General features: G+C 42.4%; 1 protein-coding gene across 1 annotated transcript in view; it reads right to left on the bottom strand.

Annotated features, from left to right (window-relative positions):
• The window catches only part of LOC117507219 (MICOS complex subunit mic25a-like), a 351,981-nt gene that overhangs the window by 80,353 nt on the left and 251,756 nt on the right, over window positions 1–19,872 (bottom strand). The window contains exon 7 of the mRNA XM_034167040.1: window positions 11,285–11,420. Within this exon, the coding sequence (XP_034022931.1) occupies window positions 11,285–11,420 (136 nt within the window). The remainder of the gene's footprint in view (window positions 1–11,284; window positions 11,421–19,872) is intronic.

Here is a 19,872-nt window from a genome sequence, read left to right as displayed (position 1 = left end):
TGGAAGATAAGAACGATGATTTGAGTTTAATATGATACTGACATAAGAGCTGTTTTAAATCTCTGTCCATGTATCTCACATTTACAAACATTAATGTCTTTTTAACATGAGTACATAGCACTCTTCAGAAGCTTCAAAGGTCAGACTGAAATGTAACAGTCTTCAAAAGAGCAGCATAACTCAGTCGTGAAAAACAAGATTCCTTCTCTGCTGGATAATCCCAATAAAGAAAGGTTAGACAGGAAAGATTTCAGGTATAAAAATCTTTCACATCAAGAGTTTCCTTTAAAGGTGAGATAGAAACCATTTAAAAAATATATGTGGGCTTGAGGCAGAAAATGTCTTAACGTTTTAAATAGCAATTTATTTCTGAGGTATTTTATATGTATTTTTTATTTGGCCTGCAGTTCCACAGATATCAACAGCGGAAATAGTTATCCTATATGGACAACAGCACAGGAATTTCTGAGCTCCAGACTTCTGTTTAAAACCGACTGGATCTCACTTACCAACACCAGAAATATTACCAATAATGCTCCAGGTTAGAAACTAAAAGAACTTCCTTTTCCTTCTCATTGTTAGATTAAGGCTCCAAACCTGTTCAGCCTCAACACGACCAACAAACAGCCAATATTTGAGCCCCAACAGCCACTGTGTTGATGACATTAGGAGTTGTGACATACAAAAAAGACCAAGAGCCCTGTCTTGACAGTCTGTGACATGCAGGTGGAATGGGAGGAGGCCTGACCACCCATTGCCATCCATGTGGCATGACATCTGAGAAAAAACACATGCCACTACAAACCTGTCACACAACACTAGGCACTTGTCACAATGTGGCAAGTGTTTTGGTCATATTCAAAAACACTCTGTGGCACAACCATATTCTGTTGCCGAATAAAGTCAGTACTCCTGTACTAGTAACCCACTGGAACCTGTGGGTATGCCTGGTGAGGAAATATTGCGGATGGAAGCGGAGAGGGTCAAAAAGTGGTAAAGCAGAGTAATTCATTAATAATTTACAGATATATAACACGCTCTCTCAACAGCATACAACAGGCTAAGATGTGATCACTGTCAGCTCTCTTTTGTCTTCTCCCTCTCACATACACGTGCCAGAGAGTGCACGCTGCTCGATGTGCATTCAGGTCAATCGGCTGTAAGTGAAGACGCAAACTACTATGTATGTTTGCATTCCATGTGTCAGAGAGACAGAGAGACAGTGTGCGTATGTGTGACATGAAAGAGAGAGCGAGAGTCAGACCCAGGAAATATCAAACATTTTGGTAAAGTTTGTCTATGGTTCTCTTTTGGTTGTGTTGATATCATTACAGTGACATTACTGTGTGGAGTTTTTCCTTGGTTATTTGAATGTTTTGAAAAGACATTACCTTGGAATGTTCTGGGAACATTCCCGTAACATAATGCGCGCACGCGTGTCTGTGTGTGCGCGTGTGTGTGTGTTCAGACCCACTGGCTTTTGCTTTCTTCCAAGGGCTGAAATTACCACATATTTTTGTGGGACGGGCAGTGTAAGTTGGCTCTCATAGGGTCGGGTGCAAGTTCACTATCCTGCACTCAACTATTTTTAAGACCAGCATACCCATATACACACAAATGAGTGTGATTCTACTCTGTATTTAGGCAACATGGGCATGAAAACCACAACAGTGTCTGATGGAAAAGACCAATAAGGTTTGTGTTGGTTTGTGTGTGCAGGAGACTCAACCTTCAGTTTCCTGAATTTTCTGATATTTTCTCTGTCTCTTCAGTTTTATCCCTTGTCAATTTCTTTCTCTGACTTGAATTTACCCTTTATTATTTTCTCTTCTGCAGAAATAAAGACTCACCCTCAGAATTTATACAAAAACAACATATTCAAGCACATTTTGTCTTTATCCTCAAGGAACACCATCCCATTGCCAATGGAATCTTTTGAACCTATTTTCAACAGTGATTGCTTTTATTGTGAGGCTTCACATTGCTTTTATCCACTGTTTAAACTGCCAAACTCACCAATTGCTGTTTTGTGCCTTTTATCTACTTTGGAGCCATATCAATGCATTTTGTCATGATAATCATGTACAAATTGCCCCATTCATTATTGTTTTTTGAGGGAGAAATTGGGTAAAATAAGCACTTTGTAGATAAGCACAGGGTGTGAATGCTATTTGTGAAAGCTGTGACAGAATGCAGAATGCATTTCAAAAAACTCAATGCCAAGACTGATGTTAATACACTAATAACAGCGCAATCTTCCTATCAAAAAGTTCCACAACACGGAAAACAGTTGGCGACTTAATCATTACTAACACTGAGCGTGTTCCTTTTGAATTGTCAAAGTACCCACCAAGAACCTTAAAATACTCAGAAATTATATATGTGTATATACACACACACACACACATATATATATATATATATATATATATATATATACAGTGAGGAAAATAAGTATTTGAACATCCTGTGATTTTGCAAGTTCTCCCACTTAGAAATCATGGAGGGGTCTGAAATTTTCATCTCAGGTGCATGTCCACTGTGAGAGACATAATCTAAAAAAAAAAAAAAATGTCCACGTCTTTTCACAATTCCTGTGCTAGTCAGATGACATACCGGATCAAGACAGCATCCAGTTTAAAAATGAACGGCACATTTCACTGTTACAGGAGTTTTTGTCATGGAAAGAGAAGCTGCTCCACCGCGCGTCGCGGTGCAGCCGCTCGGCGCAAAGCAATGCCGTGATGAAGCCTTCCAGGACATGTTGGGGCAGGTCCAGCTCATGCTCAATCACAATCGGATAATCACACGACTGAAAAGCAACCGACAGCCGTCTGAAATCCACCTTTAAGCCGTCCTGTGAGACCAACACCGAGGTGGTTTTGTGCCGCGCCATGAGCGGCACGGTGGCGCGTCCCTCCGCTTCTTTTTCCATGAAAAAAACTCCTGTAATGGTGGAATGTGCCGATAAAGTGCTGATGTGGACTCATCTCTGTGCTTGTTCTGTTAGACCTCAGTGCTGCTTTTGATACTGTTGACCATAAAATTTTATTACAGAGATTAGAGCATGCCATAGGTATTAAAGGCACTGCGCTGCGGTGGTTTGAATCATATTTGTCTAATAGATTACAATTTGTTCATGTAAATGGGGAATCTTCTTCACAGACTAAAGTTAATTATGGAGTTCCACAAGGTTCTGTGCTAGGACCAATTTTATTCACTTTATACATGCTTCCCTTAGGCAGTATTATTAAACGGTATTGCTTAAATTTTCATTGTTACGCAGATGATACCCAGCTTTATCTATCCATGAAGCCAGAGGACACACACCAATTAGCTAAACTGCAGGATTGTCTTACAGACATAAAGACATGGATGACCTCTAATTTCCTGCTTTTAAACTCAGATAAAACTGAAGTTATTGTACTTGGCCCCACAAATCTTAGAAACATGGTGTCTAACCAGATCCTCACTCTGGATGGCATTACCCTGACCTCTAGTAATACTGTGAGAAATCTTGGAGTCATTTTTGATCAGGATATGTCATTCAAAGCGCATATTAAACAAATATGTAGGACTGCTTTTTTGCATTTACGCAATATATCTAAAATCAGAAAGGTCTTGTCTCAGAGTGATGCTGAAAAACTAATTCATGCATTTATTTCCTCTAGGCTGGACTATTGTAATTCATTATTATCAGGTTGTCCTAAAAGTTCCCTAAAAAGCCTTCAGTTAATTCAAAATGCTGCAGCTAGAGTACTGACGGGGACTAGAAGGAGAGAGCATATCTCACCCATATTGGCCTCTCTTCATTGGCTTCCTGTTAATTCTAGAATAGAATTTAAAATTCTTCTTCTTACTTATAAGGTTTTGAATAATCAGGTCCCATCTTATCTTAGGGACCTCGTAGTACCATATCACCCCAATAGAGCGCTTCGCTCTCAGACTGCAGGCTTACTTGTAGTTCCTAGGGTTTGTAAGAGTAGAATGGGAGGCAGAGCCTTCAGCTTTCAGGCTCCTCTCCTGTGGAACCAGCTCCCAATTCGCATCAGGGAGACAGACACCCTCTCTACTTTTAAGATTAGGCTTATAGCTTAAAGCTTATAGTTAGGGCTGGATCAGGTGACCCTGAACCATCCCTTAGTTATGCTGCTATAGACGTAGACTGCTGGGGGGTTCCCATGATGCACTGTTTCTTTCTCTTTTTGCTCTGTATGCACCACTCTGCATTTAATCATTAGTGATCGATCTCTGCTCCCCTCCACAGCATGTCTTTTTCCTGGTTCTCTCCCTCAGCCCCAACCAGTCCCAGCAGAAGACTGCCCCTCCCTGAGCCTGGTTCTGCTGGAGGTTTCTTCCTGTTAAAAGGGAGTTTTTCCTTCCCACTGTAGCCAAGTGCTTGCTCACAGGGGGTCGTTTTGACCGTTGGGGTTTTACATAATTATTGTATGGCCTTGCCTTACAATATAAAGCGCCTTGGGGCAACTGTTTGTTGTGATTTGGCGCTATATAAAAAAATTGATTGATTGATTGATTGATGTCCACATCTTCTGCCTTTTTGTGAAAGTCAGACGAGGTCCCGGATCAACAAAGCTTTCACGTTGGAAATGATCTGGTTGTTCCAGCGGGGTGTGAGCCTGTCGATGGGCGCCGCGCTCTCAGCAGTTGTGGGCCGTCCTTAAAGGGGCAGTAACACCCCGTAATCTGTTTAATCCCCATAAAATCGTCCCTGAAAGCCATATTAATTTTTCGAACGGTGTCCACCTGGAGGTCTCTCACAGTTTCTGGAAAAAAATTGATGCAGCAAAGCTCCAAATCATTCAGACATTTATTCGCAATAAAAAATAGACGAGAGGGGTGGACCACACCTCACTCAAAGCCTGCTCACAAGCGAATGACGCAACCGACAGGCATGAAAAAACTCACGCATGCGCACAAGGGTTCAAGCTTGTCTGACGCAATCACACATGATTCAAATCCATATGGTTTTTGAAAAAAATAATAAGGTCAGATACTTTTCTAACAGACCTCGTATATATATATATATATATATATATATATATATATATATATATATATATATATATATATATATATATATATATATATATATATATATATATATACACATATATATAGTGGATTGTTGGATTAAACTGCAACATGAACAGTATCTGTGAATAAAAGAAAATGCCTTTGCCAAAATCATAAAAAGTACAAAAAAAAAAAAAAAGAGAAAAGGAACAAAACTTATCTGAGTTTATAACTTTTTTTCCTCAAGGGCTGAGGATGTTCACATTGTCTGGTGAGACCGTGACAAGAATAATTTTATTTCTAACTGTTTCATTCATCCTACACACTGAACTGAATTTTTAAAAATTCTACTGTATGTGGCTTCTATGCTGTAACAACATTCCTTCCAGTACACGTTAACACCAAGGTTTCAAATGTGCAAAATCCCTAAATTTTCTTTTGACCATGATAAATTATGTTGCGTGTCCAAACACTGACATGGTGAACAGAGAGTGAGTCTGAGCTGGACATGCCCCCATATCTGCAGAGCTAAGCAAAGCCATCACACATGAATTATTGGGATGTTGTCTTCATTGTTTGTATGCTTTTTATTTTACCAGTTTCTTTTAATTGAACACCTCGCTGTCACTCGCACTCTCGCCTTACAATGTGCGGGTTATCATCTGACAGCATCGGTGAGCCTGCACTGACACGGTCTGAGGGACACGCCCCTTTGGGGTCATGGATGGCCAGGCCCGCTGACAGGGGGGACAAAGGGGTCTGCTGTCCCGGGCCCAGGGAGAGGGGGGCCCACAACTGGGCCCTCATTAAATTGTGGATTTTAAAAAATTATCAGAATAGTCCTATTTGTGGAAAACTATTATTTCAATGGCATTACAGTTTTTTATTTGTATTCTCCTAGTTGTCTTTGAGAAATAGTGATCATGAACCCTCCCACCCCAAACACAAAAATGGTTTGGCCTGGATCAACCTTTGATGTTGTTTTTAATTTGGCGTTGAGAAGGTGCGCGGGTCTGCAATCAGTATGTCTGGTAAGCTTAAGTCCGGTGCCCAGAAAAGGAAAGAAAAGAGAAAAAGAGAAGACGAAAACAAAGGGTTGAGAAATGCTCTAAACAAATATTTTAAAAAATGTGCCGTGGGTGATGCTGGGACGAGTGGAATAGAGCAAGGTAAGAAGTGCAGCCAAACTTGTAACGCAGCCTAAGTGAGCAGCTCTAATGTTAACGGCCATTAGCTTAGCTTGTACAAAGCCTGACAAAATCCGTTATCTTTGACAGAAACGCAGAGGAGGGAGACCGAGCAGCAGGCAGGTGTGAGGAGTCAGGGTACAGGTGACAGAGAAGAGAGAGGCGGGTTGTGTCACGGTGGGCAGAGCGAGGCTCCCGCAGATGGAGAAGGGAGAGAGAGAGAGAGAGAGAGAGAGAGAGACCTGACATGCAGCCCCATATCATCAATGACTGTGGAAATTTACATGTTCTCTTCAGGCAGTCATCTTTATAAATCTCATTGGAATGGCACCAAACAAAAGTTCCAGCATCATCACCTTGCCCAATGCAGATTTGAGATTCATCACTGAATATGACTTTCATCCAGTCATCCACAGTCCACGAGTACTTTTCCTTAGCCCATTGTAACCTTGTTTTTTTCTGTTTAGGTGTTAATGATGCCTTTCGTTTAGCTTTTCTGTATGTAAATCCCATTTCCTTTAGGTGGTTTCTTACAGTTTGGTCACAGACGACTCCAGTTTACTCCCATTCGTTCCTCATTTGTTTTGTTGTGCATTTTTCGATTTTTGAGACATATTGCTTTAAGTTTTCTGTCTTGACGCTTTGATGTCTTCCTTGGTCTACCAGTATGTTTGCCTTTAACAACCTTCCCATGTTGTTTGTATTTGGTCCAGGGTTTAGACACAGCTGACTGTGAACAACCAACAACTTTTGCAACATTGCGTGATGATTTACCCTCTTTTAAGAGTTTGATAATCCTCTCCTTTGTTTCAATTGACATCTCTCGTGTTGGAGCCATGATTCATGTCAGTCCACTTGGTGCAACAGATCTCCAAGGTGTGATCACTCCTTTTTAGATGCAGACTAACGAGCAGATCTGATTTGATGCAGGTGTTAGTTTTGGGGATGAAAATTTACAGGGTGATTCCATAATTTATTCCTCAGAATTGAGTGAGTCCATATTTTTTTCCCTCTGCTTGGTCTAAAAAAGTAACCGTTACTGACTGCCACAATTATTTTTTCTTGATTTCTTATAGTGTTTCTTAAAGCCAGAAAGTTGCCATTTGAAATGACTTTAGTTTTGTGTCATGTCTGTGATCTGCTTTTTTTCTACAAAATTAAACAACTGAATGAACATCCTCCGGGGCTGGTGATTCTATAATTATTGCCAGGGGTTGTACATGCTTATTTACTGTATTATCAGTTGACAAAGAGAAAATTCTTCAAAATAAAATGCCTAATTTATTCTTTCCTGGTCTATTTTTCCTGCATGTATAAGAATTAGAAAATGTGTATGCACAACTCTTAATAATAATAAGTATATAAATGTCATATTTAACTAAAATCTCAGCTGCCATGGAAAGCTAAGATTTTCCCCTCGTATAGAATACCTTATTTACTGCATTAGCGCAATATATCAAACATAACTGGTGATGTTTAGTGACAAAAAAAACCAGCGGTGGTGGAGGGGAGGGCCCATCCAACATTATCTTGTCCCGGGCCCAGACAAGACTGTCAGCTGCGAAAGCGTGTCACATGGTTGTCCGCTCGATGGGCGCGCTAGCAGTGGACCGGGTATTGTTTATTTTTAACTCTGTTGTCCCAGCATGGTAAGGTTGGTAAGTTTAGACCTTATTTGTGTGAAGCGCCTTGAGGCAACTTTTTGGGGATTTGGTGCTATACAGTGGTGGGCACAGATAACCAAAAAATTAACTTCAATAACAGATAATCAGATAACTGAAAAGTTATCTTTGACAACGCTAAAACGATAAACCACCCAAAAATGTATCGGAAGTTACAGATAACCGATAACCGATAAATTCCAGTATTGTCTCCGGTACACTTGCAACTACTAACAAGCTGATTTTGAGTTTTAACACCATGATCACTTCTGGTAGCATCGACCACAAACCCAAATAATGAGTCAGCACTTCTGTCTTTGAGCGTCTTGCCCCCTGCTGGAAGCTCCTGTTTACTACATGGCTTCCAGCACAGATGCAAGTTGAGAGGAGCCACAAAGCTCAACTTTCTACTCAATCACAACGCTGCCATCAGTCGGAGGTCTTGGAAAATAAAGCAGTGCTGAGTTAAGGTTTGGTGTATAAATACAATGAATACTGATAGAATAACTCCATTAATGTCAATTCTGTCATTTGTGCAAAGTTAAGATATAACATATATATTTTAATGTTGAATAATGCACTAATTCTGAAGTTCTGTAACAAAGACAGACAGGTGGCATTCTGGGTAAAATGTACCTCAGCTAACACTGATTGGTTGACTCATTCATTCTATGTAAACCAACACGTTAATGTGAGGTGTGTCGTGTGTTGGTGTTTACAGATAAATGTGCTTTTGTAAAATATGCCATTTATTTTTTGTAAAAAAATTTCATTCGTGCAAGAATTTTTTGGATCGCACGGAGTTTCAGGTTAATCTTGTGTCCTGCATCGTTTAGTATACATGGAGTAACGAGCTGCCTTTAACATCTCACGACCACCTCCTCATCGGCAATCGTATGGTCAGATGAAAATCAAACCTGTTTGATATCCTGGTCGGCCGTCGTGAGGGTATCCTGCTGCTGAAGTGTTACAAGCGTCCAACCTCTCACACTGTGCGTCTGCAAACACCGCAGACCTGTCTTGTCATTTTTTTCTTTGATGTCTCCCATTGAGGGTTTTTGTAAATTAAGTTTTAAAAAAAAGCTTCTGTTTACATTTTGCTTCTGGAAACACGAGTCCGATGTGTGGTTTTTGAACGTACAATGTGTGTGAGATCATAAATCGGGTGCACTGAACTTTTACACCGTGCAGTTCTGTGGTACAGTTTGAGCTGGAACTGAGTACAGTGATTAAAAATATCAGCCCAGCTTCAGGGCGAATACTGCCATGAACACTACTGGCCAGTAGATGGCAGTAGAGACCTTGAAAACCTGCCAAAACAAAATTCCAGATAATCTGTGTTGCTACATTTAAGATGCATGGAATTTAATAAAAGCAAACACAATAACGTCTATAAATCCAGAGAATATATTCATGAGAGATTTAGGCACTAGAGTTTAATGCTGTTGTTCGTGGAGCCTGATGAGAGTGTCTGAAATGCATTTCTCATGTCGTGAACGTACTGAGATTACGCTATCCTACCCATAATGCACCTGGACACAGCATGTCCACACTAAAACCTTAAAAATTAGCGCATTACTTTAAAACTAAAACATATATCTGATATTTTCACTTTATAAAACTTCAGATGTGATGTTAATTTAAATAACTTGACCGAAATTAGTTTGGTTAAAATTTGAACCATAAGTTAAAAATGTATGCATCTGGATAACTTGGGTGATATCGCCCGTGTATCAGTATGGGGTAAAAAAAAATGAGGGTTTTTTTTGTGATCAGTTCTCCTTTGCCTGCAGAGAATAGAGCGGTTTCTTCTAGAAACAGCTCTCTTCTGTTTGCAGAGGGTAGGACGACATACAACGTCTGTTAGAAAACTATCCGACCTTTTTATTTTTTTTAAAAAACTATATGGATTTGAATCATGTGCGCTTGCATCAGCCAAGCTTGAACCTTCGTGCACATGTGTGAATTTTTTCACACCTGTCGGTTGCATCATTCGCCTGTGGGCAGGCTTTGAGTGAGCACTGGTCCACCCCCCTCGTCGGATTTTCATTGTCAGGGAAATGGCTGAGCAATTGGAGCAGCGCTGAATCAAATTTTTCCAGAAACTGTGAGAGACAGCCAGGTGGAAACCATTCGGAAGATTCAGACGGCTTTCGGTGAGGATACTCTGGGCATCACACAGATTAAGGAGCATTACAAGCGGATTAAAGACGGCCCACAGCGGTGGAGGGCGCGCCGCGCTCCGAGCGGCCATCGACAGGCTGAAAAGACCAGATCATTTCCAAAGTGAAGGCTGTGTTTATCCGGGACGAGAGGTGTACACCAGCACTTTTGCGGCACATTCCACTGTTACAGGAGATTTTGTAATTTAAGACGTGCAGAGGAATTCGCGCATCGGGACGGAGCCACAATGGCGCACAACAAAAAGCACGTCCGTGTTGGAAGTCTCACAGGACAAGTTGTGACATGCCCAGCTGTTACACAATTTCTCGGATACTCACTCGACTGAAAAGCCACCGAAAGCCGTCTGAATCTTCCGAATGGTTTCCAACACGGACTTGCTTTTTGTTGTGTGCCACTGCGGTCCCGTCCCGATGCGCGAATTCCTTTTAATTACTTTTAATTAATCCAATTGAAAATCTTTGGTGGAAGTTGAAGAAAATGGTCCATGACAAGGCTCCAACCTGCAAAGCTGATCTGGCAACAGCAATCAGAGAAAGTTGGAGCCAGATTGATGAAGAGTACTGTTTGTCACTCATTAGGTCCATGCCTCAGAGACTGCAAGCTGTTATAAAAGCCAGAGGTGGTGCAACAAAATACTAGTGATGTGTTGGAGCGTTCTTTTGTTTTTCATGATTCCGTAATTTTTTCCTCAGAATTGAGTGATTCCATATTTTTTCCCTCTGCTTGGTCTAAAAAGTAACCGTTACTGACTGCCACAATTTTTTTTCCTGATTTCTTATAGTGTTTCTTGAAGCCAGAAAGTTGCCATTTGAAATGACTTTAGTTTTGTGTCATGTCTGTGATCTGCTTTTTTTCTACAAAATTAAACAACTGAATGAACATCCTCTGAGGCCGGTGATTCCATAATTTTGCCAGGGGTTGTAGTGTCCCACGAAGTGTTGTAAATGACCTGTCTCTTTGTAAGACAGCTTTATTCATGCCCTAACAGTTTTCTGGAATCTGGGATAGGTAGGAGGTGAGAGCTTTGTTGGTAAAGATGAACTTTTCATTTCAGTTTCTGAATCAAACCTGCCCTGGAGTACTACTATTACATAAAACCATTGCAATTAAACCAGGAGTTACTGAGTTCCACAAACTGAATAGGACAGAGAATATCTCCTCTGGCTTTCCCCTCTCTAACCACACTGACACAGTGTACAGCGTGCATGCTTTGCCTACCTTTTTGGCTTGCTGGACACAGGTCATGTACTGTTTGGCGAGGCTGGAGCAGAGCAGCGTCTGCTGTGGATTTTCTCTGTAGCATTGAAGCACCTTGGCCTGCAGCTCAGTGCAAACAGGTGTGGTCTCTCTGGACCTAGATCGAAGCAGAAGTCAAAAGTCAAGGTTATTACCTTGACAACATTTTTGGCAAGCAGTTGTTCGGTTGTGGTGTTTACAACTTTGGGCAAACATGAGCATATTTTACCTGGAGAGCTCTGTGTTTCAGCAAACGTAGATAATGAATTTTGATGGCATTTTCAAGTTATCCTGACTGAATTTGACTCGTTTAATGAAAGCAGTTGTACATATGTCACAGTTACTTTAACACCCGGGCTAAAAACCTTCAAACTCAATTTTCTTAAACTGTACATATTCCATTTTTTTTTTCCAAACAGTGCGTGTATTAAGTCAATTACAATGTGTAATTTATTTCCATATAAAGTTATTTTAAAATAATCATTATGAGATCACATTATTTCAGTTTTTAGATCAGATTTTCAGTGGGTCTTCAGTTTGCATGCAAGCTTCCTGTTTTACAGCATGGGATATTCCATAAGATTCCAGAAATGATGGTAAAAGCATCTGAATGACTCAACTTGCATAATCTGGGGTTAATTGGAGAATGTGTTGCTGTACTTAATGGCTTAAGTGAAGAAAAAAGGCATCTTCTGGTGTTTAAGAGCAGGAAAACAATTCTAAAAACAAGTGACAACTCCCAGAGTACAATTTTGGATCTATACACATCCAGTTCCTCCCAAGGAACCATGTTAAGGAGATCTGTAGGGACAGGAGCAAATGTACTGTCTGACATACAAAACTGTAAGAAATTTTGGACCATACAGAATTTCATAACTGAAGAAGGGCTACTAAATGACTACCCAGGAATTAACAAATGTTTATTTTAAATGTCCACAGAATCTCAGGATCATCACTAAGAAACCGATGAATGATGTGATATCAGTCACCTTTTAAGAGAGAATGCAATCACCATGGGCTAAAAGGCTGTCACCTGAAACTGCTGTCTAGCTTATCAAGATGTTGATAAGGCTGCATTTTTATTTGTTTGTTTGTTTTTGACCAATAAACGGACACTTTCCCCCTTCTGATTTGACCCCAATCACAAACTCAAGTGTGGAATTATTCACTGGCAACTTACAGTGAGCTTTATTTGGTCCCATGTCCGCATAGTATTTTTTTTCCCCTCAATCCAAGCATTTTTTTTTTTTTTTTAGTTAAATGAGACCGGAGTGTATGAGGCCGCCGAGAGAAAAGTGCTTCGGCTTTTTTTGTGGCCACCCCGAGTGCTTTAAATGGAACATCTCTGAAACTTTACAGGAATGCGCTGTAATCACTGCAGCACCTTTTCAGACAACCAATCAGACAGAGCAAAACTTATCAACCTCACGGAAGGAAAGGTTTGTTTTGCCATCTCTATTTACACTCAGCTGATTTGTCTCACAAAATCCATCACTATCCATCACTGTGATAGTGTTGTGGTCCTTGCCCTTCTTCTGGTCTCTCCCTGTCCTCTTTACCTGGCAAGTGCCAGTGCTAACTGCAAATACCTACAATGGCTAGTACTCCTACAACTCATCAACCAGACAGTTTACCAGCTCTGCTCTTACACTCCAGCTTTGCCAGTTTATTCAGTTCTTCTGTACAGTACCACAGACTACCTTGTTCACGCATCTTCCATGATGCTAGTTACTCTCTGTTGTTGTTATGTGGCTTATAACCATCTGCTTCTTCCTTGTCTCCAGTTTCCCAGCCACCACCAGCTCCACTGGTGTAGGCCTAGGCCTACACCTGGCTTTGGCAGTTCTCCACCTTCCTACCCTGCAACCCAGGAAGGTGGAGCCATTGATGATCTACAGCCATTGATGAGGTACCTTCTGTACCTCATCAATGGCTATAGATCTTAACTCTCAATAAACCATTTTTTTCTTATTAACTCTGCCTCAGTGCAATCTGAGTCGAACCTGTTTCCCTTTGACTTCACAGCAGATCACATCATGGCAGCCTCCATTCACAAGACCCTCTCTTCCCAAGTCATTTTATTGGGGCAATATGAACAACTAATCTGAGCAGCAATCAAGTCATGGTAGCACAGGTAACACAACTCTGCATTCCACTTTCAGCTTTAATGGTTGGGCAGGTGTGAATGATCCCGCTGCGACAGTTTCGTGCATAGAGCGTGCATGAAACTGTCGCAGCGGGAACACAGTGTGAGCAGCTGGATCATGTGTAACCACATCGTGCAAGTGTTGTGAAAAAAAAATACACGGGATTCAAACCTGCAAATTACAAAAGCTCTGACTGCCAGCCAGAAACCTTACCACTGTGATACCATCACTGTCCTATAAAAGGTGCAGAAAAATGCCTGAGATTAGTGGTGGGCACAGTTCCGCTAATCTGCTAAGTGCTAATGATCAAAACTAACTTTTTTGTTAGCGGATTAGCTTTTCAGCTAACTTCAAAAACCATCAGCGGACCAGTTAGCTTCCAATAAATTTAGTTCAGATAACTTTTAGACCGCTAACGTTTTTTTACATAGTAACGGTGAAAAACATTTAGAAACCTTGCTGGCTCCTGTCTGCTATGCATTCTGTAGCAGTGAGATAGTTGAGAGGAGCTGAGCTCAACTCTACCCCAGCAGTAAGGGCCTGGCCACCAGGCTGCCACAAAAACAAAAAAACAAAACAAAAAAACAAAAACAAAACTCATTACCCTTGACAGTATACAGCGGTCCAGCCGTGAGGCAGACGTCTTGAGAAGGAAAGCAGGTTTGACTTATGGTTTTGATTTATAAATCAAATTAATCCGGATAGAATAACTACATTAATGTCAACTCTTAAAATGTACAAAGTGAAAATATACCACATATCTATTAATTTTAAAATAACTCACTAATTCTGAAGATTTGAACATACACTGATGGTTTAGCATTATAAAAGATAACTTTTCAGTTAGCTGAGTGGTTATTGAAGGTAACTTTTTGGTTACCTGTGCCCACCACTGCCTGAAACAAACAAGGAGATAGACGTATTAAAAAAAATAACACCACACACCATAAAAACAACACCACATTTTATTGAATCCATCTTATTGAAGGAACAATACAAGTATGAACCATCTGTTCCTCTGTAGATGACCCATGGTCACAGATGTACAGTCATGAAATGACATGAATAGAGCAGTACGCTCTTATCATGTCCACATATACTGGCCTGGCATGTCCAGCCAAGCCCTGCGTGCGTGTCTGGCCTGACACGCGTGTCCTGTGGATGGCGTGCCGCAAGACAGACACTGCGTCATGTGAAACAGAGCTCACGTGGGTGACATGACATTCAGATCGCCCACTGCATGTTATGCTCTGGCGGCCAGTTTCACATGGGGTAGCCTGTCAATATGCGTGCAATGCACTCGCTTGCTGTAGCCCATCGCAACTGCGATATATGTTTTTATGTATGTCCACGTGAGGACAGCAGGCAGACACACGCACGTCACAGTGGACAGTTGAAACACTGTGTCCATCCAAACACAGTATGTGTTCTCCAGCTGGGACATCCAGAACCAGAGATCTCAACAGCTGCGGCTGTTGGCAGCAATGGCCCCTGTCAGTTCAGCGCACACACCAACGTGTTACTCTGTTCCTGTGTTACGTGATCATTTCTTTTTAGTCATTTTTACTGCTATTTAGTTATCCCCCCATCCACAACACATCCACCACATGTGTTGCGGATGGAGGCAGGCGTTGGAGGCAGCTCCGATTTTACACGTATTGCATATGATTCCTGCTTCGTGCGCAATTCACCCACATTTGTACTATGCATGAAGGGACAAAGGGACCCTTAGCTACAATTCTTGTTTTAACTTAAGCAGCATCTCATCTATGAAGAAAATACTAAAGCTGGCTGTTGCCACAAATGAATAAATGTTGCTGAGTCCTTGAAGATAAACCTAACAGCAGCAACAATATCTGGTGATTGTCATTAAATAGTACGAGGAGCAAAATAGAAAGAAAACACTGCAGACTGTGGTTTGTTTCAGATGCAACTGAAAAAGCTATGACTGTTTTAAGGACTTGAAGGTGCAGTCTCTGGAGATGAATTATGCATTAACAAAGAAGCTTATAAGTCAAACTTTTCTTTTTATCTTACACATACAGTAGACAAAAGCACACACACAAGCACACACAGGTAGTCATTGTTAATCCCACATGAGGGTAATCCTTGAGTGCTCTGTTGCTTGCAGTAATTTACCTGCTGTTGTGACAGAGCTTTGCTGCCGGATGGCTTTGAATATGAATGTGCACGGCACACGTCAAGACAGTGCTTTTATTTTTTTTATTTTGCATTATATCATGGATTTATTGAATGTTTACTGTTGTCTGCTTGTATGTACTGGATATTTGCAGAGTGGTTCTTTTTGTACATTTACAGAATAGTTTAGAGTGCACTGAACATTGAAAGGCATGCAAAGATTGCAAACCCACTTCTAAATCATACACTCCCAGAAACCAATGACAGTGAAGTTTAGTGGGTCGAGTCTCAGTCTCATTGATGTTTTAAAGGGATCAGTAAAACAAGCAGGAGAGCACATCCCAGACTGATAGTCTGTCTTGGCCCCAGTGAACTTGGAACTTCAGCTACAAGCCTGATAGCAAGATAAATAAGAAAGGTACCCAGAGAGTAAAAGATTATTCCTGTGGTTGTGGTTAACAATCACCAATACGACTATTGCTTGTTTTTGTTGTTGAATTCAAGTAGGTTGTCACTGCATGCCAACTACCAAGTGGAAGCCAGTGGTAGCCATGTCAGAGGTCTTGCAGAAAAACTGCACAATTCTATTCGTGCAGATATAATGATTCTGAGGACAGCATTAAGGGCCCCTTCACACATAGTATGAATAAGTACAAATCAGGGTGAATCACGGCGGAACAGCTCGTATAAGTGAACCACAAAAACAGTGAGCCGACGGCAGGCGTGAATGATGCCACTGCGACAGTTTCAAACACGTGATGGTGTCGTGCATGAGCGTGCACGAAACCATCACAGCCGGAACATAGTAAGAGCAGCTGGAGTATGTGTAACCACATCACTCAGCTGCTGTGAAAAAAAAGAAAAGTACATGGGATTTGAACCTGTAATTTACAAAAGCTCTGATTGCCAGCCAGAAACTTTACCACTGAGCTACCATCACTGTCCTATAAAAGGTGCGGAAAAATGCCTGAAGTCAAGAAGGACATGGACATGTTAAAAAAAAATAAAACCGCACACCATATAAAAACACCACATTTTATTGAATCCCTCTTATCAAGCAGACAATACAATTATGATCCATCTGCTCCTCTGTAGATGACCCATGGTCACAAACGTACAGTCATGAAATGACATGAATGAAGCAGTACGCTGCTGGCCGTGTGTCTAGCCAAGCCCCGCGCGCATATCCAGCCCGACATGTGTGTCTTGTGGATGGTGCGCCACAGGACAGACACTGCATCATGTGGAATATAGCTCACGTGAGTGACGTGACATTCAGATCGCCCACTGCGTGTTATGATTTGATGGTCCATTTCACCTGGGGTAGCCTGTCAGTGTGTGCAGTGTGCGGTCACTCGCAGCAACCCCTAGCAACAACGATATATGTTTTTAAGTATGTCCATGTGAGGACGGAAGCAGACACATGCGCGTTGCAGTGGACAGTTGTGAATTCTTGTCCGTCCAAAACAGCTGTGAATTCATGTCCGTCCAAACACGGTATGTGTTCCCCAGCTGGGACATCCAGAACCAGAGATCACCACAGCAGCTTCTGTCTGCGGACACACCCCCTGTCCATCCAGCACACACACCAACATGTCACTGTATCTGTGTTATGTGAGCTGTCAGTGAGTCTCTGGTCAGCAACTGACAGGCACCTCGCTGTGCTGTGTGCACTGAAATCTGCCTGTCCGGCCCCCATGTAATCATGTCTGTGCAGCATATATGAGGTCTGTTAGAAAAGTATTGGACCTTTTTATTTTTTTCAAAACCTGATGGATTTGAATCACGTGTGAATGCATGAGCAAACCTTGAACCTTCATGCGCATGCATGAACTTTTCCACGCCTGTCGATTGCATCATTTTCTGGTAAGCAGCCTTTGTGTGAGGTGTGTGTCGTGTGTCGAAAAAGACGGAACGACTGGAGCAGCGCCGCATCAAATTTTGCCAGAAACTGGGCGACAGCCAGGTGGAAACCATTCGGATTATTCAGACGGCTTTCGGTGACTTTTCAGTCGTGTGACTATCCGAGAAATTGTGGAAGAGCTGGGCATGTCACAACATGTCCTGTGAGATTTCAACACGGAGGCGCTTCTGCTCCACCATCAGAAGCTTCAGGACTGGTGTGAAAGGGGCTTAAATAGGGCTGTTCAGTTGCAGATGCCGAAAAACCCTCCTGTTTCTTCCAAATATCTGATGACTGAATCACACATCTGCCGATCCATGCTGGGTGAGAGCTAAAGGCTTCCAGATTTACAGTCCTGCTCGTGTCACTCTTTGTCGATCGGCAAAAGACTCATAAGCGTGCAGCACAATATAGAAAATCTACATCCACGGTAGATCTCGAGATGCCTGTGTGAGGGTTTGTTTAATGTGGAAATGTTGTTGTATGCTAACAAACACATGGTCCTTGACAGAGCCTTAGCCTGGTCTGTTGGCTGGGAAATCCCAGACAACTGGGGTCCGAGAACCTGCCGCAACCTTCATTTGCTTTCACAGCTCTTGGGGTTTACGCCATCACCTCCTCTGCCCAATACGCCATTGAGGACTTCTTGTTTCACCAGAGCCCCTTGAGCTGTCGCATGTTCAGTGTTCCTGTTAGGCCTTCATGGCTACCATAGTGGTCATGGGGTACAAAAGGTCCCCACCATATTTTTTTCCCCAACAGGTAATCCCCTATTTGATCAGTTACCCGGGAATCACAAGACAGATGAGGGTTTAGACTTTCTGGCATCCCACCAGGGCTTAAAAAAACAGGTAATTTCCTGAGTGCTTCATTCCTTCATCAGCTTTTCTGGACTGAGAACCTCAGAGGTCCCATGGAGTGCACCCTCAGACTTGAGCTGTAGTAGCAAGTGGCCCTCCTACAAGCACAGCTGAGCATGCAAAATGCCAATATGAACATTTATGCCTGTTTATGCAATCAAAGACAAAGGAAAAGGGGCCAGAGAAGACGATGGTAGCATAAAGCCTAGTTTACACATAGACGGTTTTGTCGGTGGGCAGTACATAGACCGAAGTTCATGGTAGTTCCGGCTGTTTTCGCGGTGGAAAGGGGCTGAGCATTTCGCCGGGGTTTTGGCCGCCGTACTATCCGCAAATACACGGATAAAACGCGCTAAATCCGCCGAAAAAAAACGTCGTTTTGACGCCGTAGCATCCGGCACACGTCAGGCAACGGGGGTTAATACCCAGTTCTATCCTTTACAATCGCAGGTTAAGACGCGCGTGAGAACGGCGGTGTTCTGCTGCCACCGATAATGCCCTGTGTACCACTGGATTTATCCAGGCAAATCCTGCATTACTCCAGGAACTTTTGCATATAGACACCGCCCCCAGAGTATAATAGGCTGAAGCCTCTGTCACTTCAGGGGGAGGGAGATCATCCTCAGCCTTTTCTTCTCCTTCCTTTCCCCCTCCACCACAGGGCTACCCTCTGCTTCTGAACCAGACCTCTTGCCGCTGCCAGTTTTCTTTTAGGAGGCATACTGGAGCTTCTCTGCAAAAATATCTGGAGCTGGCCGCGAGTGAGAAGCCTGCATGCAGCGCGCTAGCGTTTTTATATTAACCGCCGTCTATCGGCCGTTTGGAACACCGTTAACCGGGAGGTGGCGTTTAGAACGGCGTACTGTCCGCTAGCACCGCCATTTTGTCTGCCTCTGTCGCCGGTTAAAACACCCTTGAGGACGCCAATGTGGGCTCTATCACCGTTTTAAATGCCGTTGATTAGGGATACAACGACAGCCGCCAATTACGGCGGTGTAAACTGCGGCACTACAGGAAGGGGCAGGATGAAACGGCGATTAAAAAGTATCAAACGCCGTTGTTCGCGTTGTCTCCGTCGCCACGCGAATTCTCCGGGAACACTCCCGGAATTATTCGACATGTTGAATAATTTTTTCGACGATTCCCGGTAAAGCCGGAACTAAGCCACGCCCCCTAGTGCCGGCGTTAACAACCGCGTGTGATCCTTAAGACGGCCAAAAACTCTTCCGGGATGCTTCCGGGAGCTCTTACCATCTATGTGTAAACGGGGCTTAAGGCATGGTCCTGAGAGGTGCCATCAGTTTGGACTGTACAACCAACTTAAAAAAACAAAACAAAATTGTGCCAGGGTACGTAAACCTTTGCTCACAACTGTACATATATCTTTGTTGTATCCTGAATTGCCTATCTATTTATTTGAGGCCATACCATGTACATCACATGACCTGTGCGTGTATGTTTGTTGTGTCTTTTGTCCAATAGCTTGTCGGTGGTTGTTATCTGTTGGCGTTCACGTTCAGT

Source organism: Thalassophryne amazonica, chromosome 3, assembly GCF_902500255.1.
Source record: "Thalassophryne amazonica chromosome 3, fThaAma1.1, whole genome shotgun sequence".
In the NCBI taxonomy this organism is placed as follows: domain Eukaryota; kingdom Metazoa; phylum Chordata; class Actinopteri; order Batrachoidiformes; family Batrachoididae; genus Thalassophryne; species Thalassophryne amazonica.
The sequence above is the reverse complement of the archived record's forward strand: the minus strand, read 5'-3'. Positions and strand labels throughout refer to the sequence as shown.